Here is a 14,533-nt window from a genome sequence, read left to right as displayed (position 1 = left end):
GAAATTTAATGTTTGATTCTTTTTTTTTTTCCTACCAACTTGAATGTTTTAAATGTAATACATTCTATTTCCTTTCAAGTGCCTCATCTATAGATTACAAAACCTTGCTGAGTACTTAATTGTTATAAAAGCTATTAGATGTATAAAGTGGGCTTAAATACAGCAATTCTAAATGTGGGCCATTTCAGCTTAAGTCTGTGATGTGATAATTCAGCTATTCATTGTAAATTGGTTTTCAAACCTTGTGACCCTGTTAACTTTCATAAATATCAGTAGGACAGGAAAGGTCAAATGAGCACAGAACACATTAATAGCATGGCTTTGGCACTTTAGCCTTTCTACATTTAAGTTTTAAATCTTCCCAGAGTTGGAAATGGTTTACTCGTGAGGGAAGAAAGTTACTTGGTAATAACTGAAGCCATGCTGAGTCAGACCCTCTGACAGCACAGCAGGCACCCAGGACAGCCTGAAGCCTCGTTGCTGTATTTCAGAGCATCTGTGCTGTGAGTTACAGGACTTAAGGAAGACCTGGTCTCATGGTCTAATGACAGACAACCTGGTATGAGATATGCACAGTGCCTGACTCATCTCTCTCAGGGATGGGGCATCCACACTGGTGTTTTATCTTAACACAGAAATACGTATTTACCGTCTAAATGTGAATGGTCCTTGTGTTTGACAGAACCCTCTAGGTCTTTACCTTGTATCTGTAGTTTTGAACTTGTTCACCTAAATTGGTTTGTTTTCCTGGAGCTCTGACTCGGTCTCACACAAGCCTAGGCAGATGCTTTGTGGCAGAGTCACATTCCAGTCCCAGAAAGTGATGCAGCCATTTGGGTGGTGGCAAGGATGGTGCCAGGGATGGGACTAGGGCCTTACTCAAGCCGGGCGAATGCTGGACCACTAAGCCACAGGTCCAGCCTAAAAAAGTCCTTTTTTTTTTTTTTTTTTTTTTTTTTTGGTTTTTTTGGATTTGTTTTTTTCGAGACAGGGTTTCTCTGTATACCTCTGGCTGACCTGGAACTCACTCTATAGACCAGGCTGGCCTCAAACTCAGAAATCTGCCTGCCTCTGCCTCCTAAGTGCTAGGATTACAGATGTGCGCCACCACTGCCTGGCTTAAAAAGTACTTTTTATTTGATGTTAAGTGGGATACTAGGTATTTAAATGTCTTCTCTACTTAAGGAACTTTGAACTTGATGGAATCCTGCATAGTTGAGTATTCTTAAGACCACACAATGGTTGTGATTGCTCAAAGGACCAATTGGACCTTATTTTTTGTTTAAATTTTATTTATTTATTATATGTGTATGGGTGTTTTGTCTATATGTCTGTCTGTGCATCACATGCATGCCTAATGCATACAGATTATAGAAGAGGGTGTTGGATCATTTGGGACTGCAGTTATAGATTCTGGGTTTTAAGCAATCATGTGAATGCTGGGAATTAAACCCAGATCCTGTGAAAAAGCAGTCAGTGCTCTTAACTGCTGAGCCATCTCTCTAGCTCCTCTAAGTATGATTTAGATGTCCTTGATCAATATGATTTGCCCCAATTATACAAGGTCATTCTTATGAGTTTATGGGAAAGAGAAAAAATCATAGTGAATTCTCATAGGATGCCTTCTGCTTTCTAAGATAGGCCACTGTAGGGATAATTATTTAAGAAAGCGTACCACCCCGCCAGGCCTCTGCACCACTCCTTCCAAGTATCCAGTAAAGCATGACTCTTAAACTTGAATAGTTAACCAAATATAATTATGTATAAGAAACTCCCAATTTCATAATGCCAATTTACAATGATAAAGTCTTATCCCAATATTTCTAACCTCTCCAAAACCCCAGAAATACATCTAAGGCCATCTGGATATCCGTGTCTCCCTCTCTGCTCCACCGAGCCTCTCCCCCTCCATCCCCATCCTCTTCCCTCTCCTTCTCCCCCTCCCTCCCTCCCTTCCCTTCCCTCTCCCTCTCTCCCTCCCCTTCCCTCTCCCCCTCCTTCCCTCCCCTTCCCTCTCCCTCTCCCCCTCCCTCCCTCTCCCTCTCTCTCTCCCCCTCCCCTCCTCTCCTCCCCTCACTTCTCTTAGCTTCTCCTCCTCTTTCCCCTCCAATCATTGGCTCTAGCCTTTATTTGAAAAGTTAAGGTGTGGAGAAGGTTCACAAGACACTTGTATATATGAATCACTTCTAGTCTGCAGCCCCTCCCAGGAGTTGAATTAGCATCAAAATACAAGCCCAGGGCTCTCCACAACAGGCCAGGAAGGCCTCTGTAAAAGGAGGTGAGAGATACAAAGGTGAAAGGAGCTTTACAGCAGCATTGATAATGTGAGAAGCAAGCTGATCTGCTCTGCTTATTTTATTCGTATTTGAGCGTTTGTACATGCGCACATGCCTTAGCACACATGTAGAGATCAGAGGACTTCACAGAGAAGGTTAATTCCTTCTGCCTTTACGTTGGTTCCAGGAATTGAACTCATGTCATTAGACCCGCATGGCAAGTCCCTTTACCCCCTGAACCTTCTCCTGGGACCTATGCGACTATTTTATAGGCTTCTAAGTATGTCACCTAATGACCAGTTAGTGGAGACAATCCTTATGATGAGATACATAATTCACGGTTAACATTTATTTAGTTTCTATTTTTTTAATTGTGCACATCTAGCCACTTGAGGATTGTCTATTAATTATAGATATTCCTTATAACTAGTCAGAAATTCCAGCTCAATATTAAGGACTTTATTAATGAAGCAATTGAAGTAGTCCCTCATTACATAGCATTTGACTTTCTGTTTTATTTGCTAGCCAATTACCAGCTGTCAAGGCACAGTCACTGTTGTAGATCTGAGTCAGAAGCGCCACCCCTGAGTTCATTGTTCTTTCTAATCACAGGCAGTGATTGGCCCAGTGAATTAATGATATTAGTCATCAAGCATCTTCCTGGTGGTATAAAACTACTACTGGATTCCATTGCCAAATGGGGTGAATCAGTGTAGACACCACAGATGAGTGCAGACAGTCATGAGTCATGAGTGTTCTGCTCATGCTGACAAGTCTCCCTCTGTTTCCAGACAGAAGGAAAAACTGACAGCCAGCTTGCAAAGCTCCCTCCTTCACAGCCTTAAAGCTGGTGTTTCATCCTAACATTTATGGAGTGTTTATATGACAAATTCATATGAAATAACTTTTTTAATCTTCTCAAGACCAGCGGGGTTATTGGCTGTGAGAGTTCCTTTATGTGTATTAAAAAATTCATTGCATATACTCAAGGTCCAACTTTACAAAAGTCTACAATATCATTGAGTGGATTCCCCCAATTCTGAGAGTCTTTGTCTTGTCTTGCATTTGTAACGAATGAATGGGGGCTTAGAAGAGCTTCAGTAACTCATTGTGCAGAATGGCAGAACTGCGACTCAATTCTGTGCAATTCAATTCTGTGACCTTTTCCATTGGTCGTATCTCTCTGCTGAATGGATAATATTTGATATTTACTGGGTAAATCAGAAATGCAGTGAGATACAAATAAGTAAAATCCACATACAGTGGATTACAGAACAGTGATGTGTTTTTTCCTTATAATACAATAGATGGGGATGAGTAGCTCCCAGCCATTGGCTCAGTGCTCCATCAGCATCAGGACCAGGGATTTTTTGACCTTTCCCTGAGGCAGAACATTTCCCTGCTTCACTGCAAAGCATCGTTTTTACATTCAGAACAGGAGAAAGAATTGGCAACAGCTGTAACTGAAAATTTATCACAAAAGCAAAAGCGTCCCAATTTATATACATCTTTGTGGAAAACTGATGAGTATACCACCATCATCTGCAAGGAAGACAATAGGGGGGCCGGCATTGGGGATGACTGATGGCCGGTCTCTGAGTTACAGAATCCGCAGGTTATATTGGCTCTTCCTCTCCCCCCTCCCTCCCTTCCTATAAACAAGCTCTCTTACTTTGTCTATGTACTTACTGTGGATCTATATATTCTTCCTTTGCTTTTTATGATCTGTTTGTGAATAGTAAGAGAAAGCTGTGCTTCCAGTGAATCAGGACTCACTTAATGAGATTAACAGAAACTCCTGCACTTCTAGGCAAGAAAATGGATGCATTTCAGCCATTTATCCAACAAATAATTTTTTGAGTCTCTAGGGATGGATTAGGGACAAGAACTAGAAAGAAAGGGAGGAGAGAGAGAGAAGCAAAACTATGAGGGAATCTTCTAGAACACAGAGTTGGAGATGCAGCCAGTCCTAAGACTAGAACGTCCATCTAAGATGCTGCGCCCATGCAGTGGCCTGGGTGCACCGCCATCTTGCATACCCTTCTTTCCCTTAGCTAGCTCCGTGAATAGAATAGGGTGACCCTCCATACCTGCATTTTCATATTATGCTGAAACAAACGACCCACACCAAACCACTGTCTCCAGTTCATAGTTCAGAAACCAGGGAGATAGAACTTGACAAGCCAGGAACACATTCATCCCTATAGGTGGGGGCTGGAGTTGCAGGGGTCATTTGAATGAAGCCAACAGTTTGAATACAGAGATCCCCAAATACTCTTAGCCAATGCTGTACACCACCATCCACCAACCACACTAGCATTTCCACTCCATTCCACTCTGTCATTTAATTAGCTTTGTAAGAATTGGCTAAACCAGGGTCATGTTAAGTGTTTTTTGAATCACTTTTCTGTTCTGTTACATTTCTCTCTCTGCTCTCCCGCCACTCCCCTAACCCTGACCCTTCACCCCTGGCAGCCCTTGTCGCTGTCTTTCATGCACTGAGAGGGCCACAGATCCCTCCTCACACTGGGCCAAGTCCACAGGAGCCAACCCCTCCATTACAAAGTTTGGTTCCAAAGTACATATTGCTGTGTGGGTCAAGATACTCTTTTATGGCCCGTATAAACCAGAAGCCTGGGCCATGCGGTTGGCTGGTGGTGAGTTTTGTTCCTGAACCTTCTCTGCATCTCAACTGCTTCTCTGAATGAATGTTTTTCCATTCAGAAGCAAAGAGAATATCTGACCTGCTGCTAATTTGTTCTTCTGCAGGCTGTGGACTCCTCACCGCAGGCAGGAAGATGGGCAGGCTGGGGGTCCTGGGGGAAATCTCTGCTCTCATCCGCATCAGCCACAGTAGGTAAGTGTTGGGTATCACCAGATCAGCGTTCAGAAGCTTGACGGGACAAGAGATTTTGACTTACCATATAGTGATGGAGTTTAACATTTGCCCAGGAAAAATCCATTTTGGTATCTACTGCTCTAAGGGCCTCTCATATTTGTTCCTCACAATGACTCTGTGAAGAGATATTTTTACTTCCTCCATTTTACAGATAAAATTGCTGAACCACTGAGAGACTAGGACATTGTTCAAGTCAGCAGTGTTTGGTGTGGGTTTTAAAAGTCATGTGGCATAGTTTTAAACCACTATCTTATATTGTCCATTAAAGTATAGATTTAAGATATAGATATACATATATGTATGCACAAATTTGTACATATACACAAATACAGACATGCACTCACAATGTTAAGAACTGAGCCTTACTGTGTAATCAAGGCTAACCTTGAACTTGTGATTCTCCTGCCTCAGCCTCCTGAGTGCTGAGATTACAGGTGTGCACCACCACTCCAGGTTGCTATATTCTTTATGTATTTTTCATCCAAATTTAATAGTGTTTGTCTTATGTCATTTGGTGTTCTGTCTGTCTGAGAGAGGGTCTTGCCATGAACTTCAATCTCTTTTATTCTCTAAAAGAACTAACCGGCGATGCCTGTGCATAGAAAGCAGGCAGTGCCCTCTGTGCACACTGCAGTCTGTCGTTCAGGCCTCACCGGCAGTCAGCGCTCGAGCTGCGGCCTTCACTTGGGTTTGGTGTTAACTCTTGAAGTCCCTCTACCTGAGGCACCGTGAAGAGGATAAGTACAGTAGCTTCCTACCTTCACAGCCACACAAAAGCCCTGCTGGTCCCCCAGCCCCACCCCGGCCCCACCCCGGCCCCACCCCCAGCCCCACCCCCAGCCCCACCCCCAGCCTAACAGTTAATCCACCAGAGCCTAGATCTTATGCTACTGCCTGTGGACCGGCATCAAGATGGCGCCGGTTGCCGTTCCCATTCCCACAGCTTCTGTTTCTTTTCCGGTTGCTGGTGCACAACACCTTGGCATAAGTAACTTAAGGAGAAAGAGGGGGTTTTTGGCTCACAGTTCTAGGGTACAGCCCATCATGGCAGGGGAGTCCTGACAGCAGATGCCGGAGCTACATGTCACATTCCAGCCCTGTCAGGAAGCAGAGAGTAATTAATGTTCCTGCTCCTTCCACGTTCCCCTTTGTCTTTTTAACAATTCTCATTTCGCTTTATTTATTCTTACTGGGGAGAGCAGTGAACATGACACATTAGGAGCCAGTTCCCCCTCCACTGTGCTGGCCCCGGAGACTGAACTCTGGTCTTAGTAGCAGGAACATTTCCCTGTAGAGCTGCAGACCCTTTCCCTTCTGACCCCCTTTCTCCTTTCTATACAGTCCAGGATCACAGTGCAGGAAATGGAGTCATCCACAATGAGCAGGTCTCCCCTTGAGTAACTTAATCAAGAGAATCCCCCATAGACACACAGAGGCTAACTTAACATAAGTAATCTCTCAAAGGGGTCCCTGGAGGAATGTCCCCTGGGCAGTTCTAGAGCCGATCAAGGTGACAGTCAGCACTAACCATCACACTCTCTCAAATGACCAAGATGTGCTTTTGTGCAATAACATTTACTTGTCCCCCATAAACTTGAGGAATACAGTTGGGTATACCTCTTGTATTGATTTCTTCTATTGCTCTCAACCATTACTGCCAATTTGGTCACTCAGCACCACTCCTAGATTGCCCTCAAGGTTTATTTTATAGACTTGTGGTCAATACATGGTATAGCTCTAGCTCTACACAGGAGCAGCAGCCTTCGTGTCACTGTGACCAAAAGACCCAAGGGTAACTTCAAGGGAAAGCCACGCGTTGGCTCAGAGTTTCAGAGCTCTGCTCTGTGGTCTTTTGCCTCTGCATTTCTGTATCCAGTGCGCACCACATAGAAAACAGGAGTCAGGAGGGAGACAGAGCAGATCTAAGGGAAGCAGAGCGGGCTTATTACCTCCACAAAGGCCCTTTTCATCGCCTCCCAGTAATAATGAGAGATAACTTCCATGGCATCCAGAAAAAACGTGTCAATACCAGGGCTTTATACAGTAACAGTTTAGCATCAAGGGGCAAAGAAACTTATTGGAAAGCAGGGCACTTGCAGCCGTGGAGATGCTCTTAAAGGTTCATAGATTGCCTGCAGAAAGTAAAGAAAATAACCACGTCCAGCTGGTATTGATTTCCGCTCCCAGCCTCATGTCACCCCCAGGGTAATTCAGTTGCAGACAGACACGCAAAATGCAGTCCTTTACACGGGGCTGCCAACTGCACTAGACACACAAGCCCAATTCACAAAGGCAGAAACGCTACAGTCATGGTGGTTGTCTTTACAGTCGGCAGGAAAGTGATTAGAGAATTCAAACCTTTGGAAGGTGGTACTTTCTTGGAATGAGCCCTGTACCATGAGTGTTAGTCCTGAGTATTTCTGACCTGTCATGGTAAGAGACTGACTCGATAGCTGCGCCTGGCAGCTGCCCTTTGTGAGACCCAGGTTCTCTATTTGAAAAAGAGTGGGCGCAGGGGGATGGGGGGGGTGCTGGAAAGATGGCTCAACGGTTATGAGCACTGGCTGATCTTCCTAGAGGTCCAGAATTCAATTCCCAGCAACCACATGATGGCTCACAACCATCTGTAATGGAATCCGATGCCCTCTTCTGGTGTGTCTGAAGACAGCTATAGTGTACTCATATACATACAGTGAATAAATAAACTTAAAAACGAAAGGGATACTTAAGAAAGCATAAGGATTCTTCCCACTTTTAGAAAATGATGCTTCCATATCATGGTTACCTGTAAAAGGAACTGTGTGTGTATGGCATAGAGACTAGCGTCCAACTCCCCTACATTGCTCTGCCTTGTCTGCATGTTCTTTATAAGTCTAAGGTTAAGAAGAATGCATATGTGAATGCATTTCTCAGCTACCAGTTCTTTGAGGGACCCTCTTTCCTTTTTTTAACTAGATATTTTCTTTATTTACATTTCAAATGTTATCCCCTTTCCTGGTTTCCCCTCCAAAAACACCCTATCCCCTCTCCCCATCCCCTACCCCCTTCTCACAACCCACCCACTGCCACCTCCCTGTCCTGGCATTCCCCTACACTGGGGCATCGAGTCTTTTCAGGACCAAGGGCCTCTCCTCCCTTTGATGTCCAACAAGGCCATCCTCTGCTACATATGCAGCTGGAGCCATGGGTATGCACTCACTGATAAGTGGATATTAGCCTAGAAACTTGGAATACCCAAGATACAATTCACACACCAAACTAAGCTCAAGAAGAAGGAAGACCAAAGTGTGGATACTTTGGTCCTTCTTAGAAGGGGGATCAAAATACCCATAGGAGGAGGTGCAGAGACAAAGTGTGGAGCAGAGACTGAAGCAAAGACCATCCAGAGACTGCCCCACCTGAGATCCATCCCATCTACAGACCTTCTCTCTTAAAAGATATTTTCGATTCATTCAGTGTTAAGATGGCAGCCTCCGCCGTAAAGAGGTTAGCCGCATTGCGTTCCGGTACGGCTCGGCCTATTGCGTTTATCAGAAAAATTCCTTGGACCGCGGCAACGAGTGAGCTCAGAGAACATTTTGCACAGTTTGGCCATGTAAGAAGGTGCTCTGTGCCTTTTGACAAAGAGACTGGCTTTCACAGAGGCATGGGTTGGGTTCAGTTTTCTTCACAGGAAGAACTTCAGAACGCATTACAACAAGAACATCATATTATTGATGGAGTAAAAGTCCATGTTCAAGCTCAAAGAGCAAAGATTTTGCATGGAGCTCAAACATCTGATGAAGAAAAAGATTTCTGAGACGACCAGTGTACTGTCCATTAAATAAACAGAACTGAAACTTAAAAAAAAAAAAAAAAAAAAAAAAAAAGATATTTTCATCACTCAGAGACAAACTGTGTCACAGTCTAAGAAGACTTATTTGTCTGCCACACATACCTGTGGGAAAATTCACAAAAATGCAATAAAAATCTTTGTCATTCCATTCAGAAACCAAAGGAGGGAAATGTCAAAAATACAGAAAAATGACCCAATAAATGATAATATCGATAACTTCAAAGCAATATCATGAAAATCAGCAATGATTTCCTACAAGGACCTCATAGACAGAACTTATCTTTAGAATGTATCATCAAGAGGAAAGAGAGGGTCAGTGGTCGAACCGAGTCAAGCCTCAGAATGGGGAATTTGTTATTAGATCAGCCGAAGGCCTAAATGTTTATTTGAAAAGTTGGTTGTGACAGTATTATGACTCCAAATATCTAATGCCAGAATATTTGGTTGGGGAACAGAATATATCTGATATTTCTTTCTCAAAGTCACTGTCCTTTCTTATCCTTGCACAGATTGCAAGTTTTCACATTCTGGTGACACCCTCTGCCAGCCCTATCCAAATAACATCAATGTTTATTGCAAAGAATGACAAACTTATCAAAATTGTGCTACTGTGAAAACAAATTAGCATCAACTGAAAGAGAATATCTATCTATCTATCTATCTATCTATCTATCTATCTCTATCTCTATCTATCTATCTCCATCTATCTATCTATCTATCTATCTATCTCCATCTATCTATCTATCTATCTATCTCTATCTAATCTATTGTAAAGTGATGTTGATGATGTTAAAACTCCTAAGGATTAATTTTAGGGAACCCTGTATTAGTTGGGGTTCTCTAAAGGAACAGAGCCTACAGAACGAACAAATATATGTGAATATATATATAATCTATCCTATATATTCCATATATATATATTTATTTGAAAAATTATTAAAGTAGCTTACAGACTGTGGCCAGCTAGCTCAACAATGGCTATCTATCAATGAAATGTTTAAGAATCCAGTAGTTGTTCAGTCCACAAGGCTGCATGTCTCAGCTGGCCTTCAGTATATGTGAGAATCCCCCCCAAAAATTGGCTCTAATGCCAGCAAAGGAATGGACTGTCTATCAAGAGCAAGCAAACAGAGAGAGAGAGAGAGAGAGAGAAGAAAGAAGAGAGAAAAGAGAGAGCTCCTTTCTTCCATGTCCTTTATATAGCCTACCGGCAGAAGGTGTGGCCCAGATGAGAGACAGATCTTCCCACCACAAAGGATCTGGATTAGAAGTGGGTCTTCCCATCTCAAAGGGTTTAACTGAGAAAAGAATAGCTCACAGGCGAGCTCGGCCATGTGTGTTTAGTTAGTTCCAGATGAGGCGAAGCTGACAACCAAGAGCAGCCACCACAGTTCATCCATGAGAAGGAGCATGCTATTGATGCTACAGTCGCCCGCCCAGTAGTGCTACAGCGCTTTGCTATGGCTGCTACAGTCGCCCGCAGCGCTTTGAACTTGCTGTCCCAGGAACAAGACTGACGGGTTCCTGGTAGGCTTTGATGCAAACATTGTCAGCTCAGTAGAACTTATTCTTAACCCTGACCCTAGGGTTGGGGGTGTATGTGAACACCGACCCACAGAGAAATTTGGCCATCATTTTGGAGAGCGAAGACTTTTCCAGGAAGAAAGTTGATTGTCAGCTATTAAAGCTTCATTCAGCTTGCTTCTTGGAGCGTGGCAGCCTCGATGTATGTTTTTCTTAAAACAACTACATGCTGCTCCTTGTTATTATGTCTTGGATTCATTAATCCAAGAGTGTGCAACAAGATCAATATTTTAGATGACTGTTATTACTGTTATTCACCCCCAAGAAGAGAGTAAAGTGAGACCTCTCAGGAGGGTGGTTGTCATTCTCCATACAGTTTGAAGTGCACATCCCTCTCAGTCCAGTCCACCTCGGCTGGTACTTTGCAAAGTTCACTGATGTGTCTGTGCAGAGATACTCAATACAGAAGCCAGGCGGCGACTTCTTACTGCATGGCCTGCTGCCATAGTCACTTGAGTGCTAAGCAAATGCTTCAAAGCTGCCTCCCCCGAGAGGAAGGGGAAAGCCAGCGGAGAGTACACTCTATGAATAGGAAAATTATGTAGAGCCCCAGAAGTGGCAAATCTCTAAAAGTATACAAATCAGATAAAGATCAGAGCTGCTGGGAGTGCAGATTAGAGTTTTTAAGAGGGTGCTGGAGTAGGCTTTGATGATGCAAGATTTGAACAAAGATTAGAGGAAAAGGTGGTTCCACATGGTCATATGAGTTAACAACCAATATATACACCAATAAAGAACTGTTAGGATGTCATCTACCTATTTCATTGCTGGGTATATATTTGGAAGGCTTGAAAGTAAGATCTCAGAGAGTTATTGTATACCCTTGTTCAAAGTCATTATTCACAACACTAATATGTAGGTGCAAGTCATAGATCTGCCAACGAGTAAAGCGTGGTATACAGTGAAATATTATGCAGCCTTAAAACAGAAGGGTATTCCAGCATGCTACGAATGGATGAACTTTGAATGTCATTCTGCTAAGTGAAACAAGCCCAGGTACCAAAAGCAAGAACTGTGGGATTCAACCTGGAGTAATCACAATCAGAGAGGCAGAAAGTAAAGCGGAGGTTATCAGGGCCGTAGGTAGAGTGAGGAGGCACTACTGCCTAACGGGTACAAAAGAGGTCTAGAAATGGACATTAGCGATGTGTTTCTCCATGGAACTGTATACTGGAACAGTTAAGAGGATACATTTTATGTTATACCCATTTCCCTCAAAATATATTAGGGGAAAAAAATTCAACCACACAGATCAGAGAACCAATGTATGGGGTTTTTGTCTGTTTGTTTTATATGTATTCAGTTTTTAAAAGAAGGAAATACATTAAAAAGAAGCAATTTAGATGGGAAGACACCTCCTCATGATGTATCTGCAGCCCTTGCCTTTGGCGAATGAGACTAACAGAGAGAGGCCTTGAGCTACCAGATCATCAAGTTGCTATCTAGAAACTGCAGCTGCTCCTCGTGACCACATTTGGAGACCCAGCCTCCTCAAGCACACTATTTCATGTGTGTGGGCTTTTGGGTTTGATAGGACTTGCAAGAAGAGGACTTGAGAAGAAAATTAAACTGGGGTGTGGTATCACCTCATATCCCTTGGTCCCAACCCAACCGCATCTCCACATCTTACAGCACAGGGGTGATTCTGGACATCAACCCTGGTCCTGCAAGGCCTGACTGGGATAAAGGAGCTAGGGTCAGGGAACACTGCGAACGTGAACTTCACCTTGCTGAGCAGTCAAGGTGAGGCAACTCAAGTTCAGGTTAGCATAAACCAAAGTGTTTCAAAGAAGCACCTGGTCAAGGATCTGACTTCCAGGGAGTTAGGGAATCAAGCTTAGAATGCACTTGACTGTAAAACCTCCTCAGGATGTCAAAGGGATTATCCATGTTGGTTCTGGCATCAAATGGACTGGCATCGAATCCTGGCCTCCCACCTACCAACTTTGGGGCCTTTAGCAGATGATGTCCTCTTGACTGACCTCAGTTTTCTCAGTTATGGAAGGGGAATAATGCATCTCTTAGCACAGTGTTATTAAGAAAAGTAGACAATTTAATACAGTGTCTGGGATGTCCTAAAGGTTCAATAAATGTCCATAGTGGAGAGATTTCACACATTACTCGAAGGTAGATATTATAATTCTCCTGGCAGAGAAAACACAGAAGCAGACACCAGGGCAAATTAAGTAACCAACACCACACAGCCTAGATTGCTTTCATTTAGCGTGTGAGCACAGGTAATTTAAAAGCCAGATGACCACGAAATGTTTTTAAAGGACACTGTCCTGTGACATTCTTGTCATCCTGTTTTTGATTTGGATCTGTTGTTTTTCTGGTTTGACTTTCCAGAACTCACCTACTGCAGCCTGAAAACCAGACCCAGTCCCAGCCTCAGAGTCTTGGGATTCCAGAGCCTTCCATGTTTTAGGATATTTAGGCTTTATGGTGATGTGAAGTTATTCCACAGACTACACGAAATAGTGTCACACAGATTTGTTGTCTTTCCCTTGCTAGTAGAAGCCAGACACTATCTCTGGAAATGGAGACATTAGTCAAAAAAAAAAAAAAAAGTTACTAGAGGCTCTGTTCCGATTTCCTTATCTGGGCACTAGATGTCACACTAAGTCAAGCTTTGGAAGTGGCCTGGCTAAGTAGGGTGTGGCAGTCTCTACCTATTTAAAAAAAAAATCACAGCTTTTAGGTAAATAAAAGCTTAACTCTGAATTTCTAGGAAAATTCAGAAAGTATTTTCTTTTACTTACAAAATATTAGAATTGTTCATCAGAAAACATAGAGCACCGTGGCAGCATGCCGGCTTAAACACATCTTAGTTGCATGCCCTTTAAAAACTGTATTTCATTTCAAAAACAAAGGGATAGTTTTAGAGGCAGTGTATGCACACTTGTCTGCGGTCATTCGGGAAGCTTTTTCTTTTCCCATTGCTGTTTTGTTTGAGACAGTGTCTCATGTCGGCCGGGCAAGCCTCAGACTTGTTAGGTAGCTGAGACTAGTCTCTTACCTTCCTCTGCTTTCCAAGTGCTGGGACTACAGACAGGGTCAGTCCTTTGTGTCCCGAGACATGAGAAGCTGCTCTTCCCAACAAAGAAACAGACAAGACTAGCTTACTATGGAGGGAGTCAAGGAAGGGAGTGTAAGGCCCGGGAAGATGAAAGCGCTAATAATGAGTCTAAGAACCCCTGAGCCTGAGCTGAGCAAGCTAAGCCCTCCAGAGCTCACTCTTTGTGTGACTTTGCTGTGAATCATGGGTGGAGAGCTCTGCAGTCTCCTTTTGAAAAATCTATGTGGTTTTTGTGGTAGTGGTGGTGGTTGTTTTTAAACTACTTTGAAGACCATGAAGTCAATGACTTAAATGTTCGCTGAAATTTCGATGAGATTCCATTGAAATGTTTGGAATTCATCGGAGGCTAGAAAGAATTAATTCAAGTCAGATTGAAAGCTTATAATTAAGTCTTAGGCTTAGCAGTTTGTTTTTTCGAGTAACTCGGTAATGAGTTTGAGCTGTGTTTAATTATCTGCATGAGTGTAGGCACATATTTCTATTGTAATTAAAGCTGTAAATCATGTTTCCTTAAGTTTTCAGGGTTTGTAGGTAATATATGATGACAAACAGCCTTTGTTGGAATGAACCAGTAAATACCATTGCCTTGTGTTGCTTTGATACATCAGGTTATAATCGATAAATCAGCATTTTGTGTGTATGCGTGTGTATGTGGGGGTGCATGTGTGAGTATGTGCAGAGGCCAAAGGTTAATCTCGGAAGTCAAAGGTTATTATTCCTCAGGCTTCTGTCTGCCTTGCCTTTTGAAACAGCGTGACTCCCTTGGCCTGAAATTTACTGACTTAGTTACAACGGCTGGATGTCAAGCCCCAGAGATGTTCCTGTCTCTACGTCCCTAGCTCCGAAACTACAAACTCATG

At 43.1% G+C, this 14,533-nt stretch overlaps 2 protein-coding genes across 2 annotated transcripts in view; both read left to right on the top strand.

Annotated features, from left to right (window-relative positions):
• The window catches only part of Fam114a1 (family with sequence similarity 114 member A1), a 68,839-nt gene that overhangs the window by 17,515 nt on the left and 36,791 nt on the right, over positions 1 to 14,533 (top strand). Inside the window, exon 3 of the mRNA XM_052198812.1 lies at positions 5,046 to 5,133. Coding sequence (XP_052054772.1) covers positions 5,046 to 5,133 — 88 coding nt within the window. The remainder of the gene's footprint in view (positions 1 to 5,045; positions 5,134 to 14,533) is intronic.
• LOC127696247 (SRA stem-loop-interacting RNA-binding protein, mitochondrial) lies at positions 8,623 to 9,022 on the top strand. The gene has a single exon (XM_052198813.1). It carries the CDS (start codon positions 8,639 to 8,641, stop codon positions 8,972 to 8,974), a length of 336 nt encoding a protein of 111 aa, XP_052054773.1. The 5' UTR covers positions 8,623 to 8,638; the 3' UTR covers positions 8,975 to 9,022.

This window comes from Apodemus sylvaticus, chromosome 11 (assembly GCF_947179515.1).
Source record: "Apodemus sylvaticus chromosome 11, mApoSyl1.1, whole genome shotgun sequence".
NCBI classification, from domain to species: domain Eukaryota; kingdom Metazoa; phylum Chordata; class Mammalia; order Rodentia; family Muridae; genus Apodemus; species Apodemus sylvaticus.
The sequence above is the reverse complement of the archived record's forward strand: the minus strand, read 5'-3'. Positions and strand labels throughout refer to the sequence as shown.

Bases quoted from the DNA above. Each gene is read 5' to 3' on its own strand.
- LOC127696247 (XM_052198813.1), top strand. From the start codon at position 8,639: ATGGCAGCCTCCGCCGTAAAGAGGTTAGCCGCATTGCGTTCCGGTACG.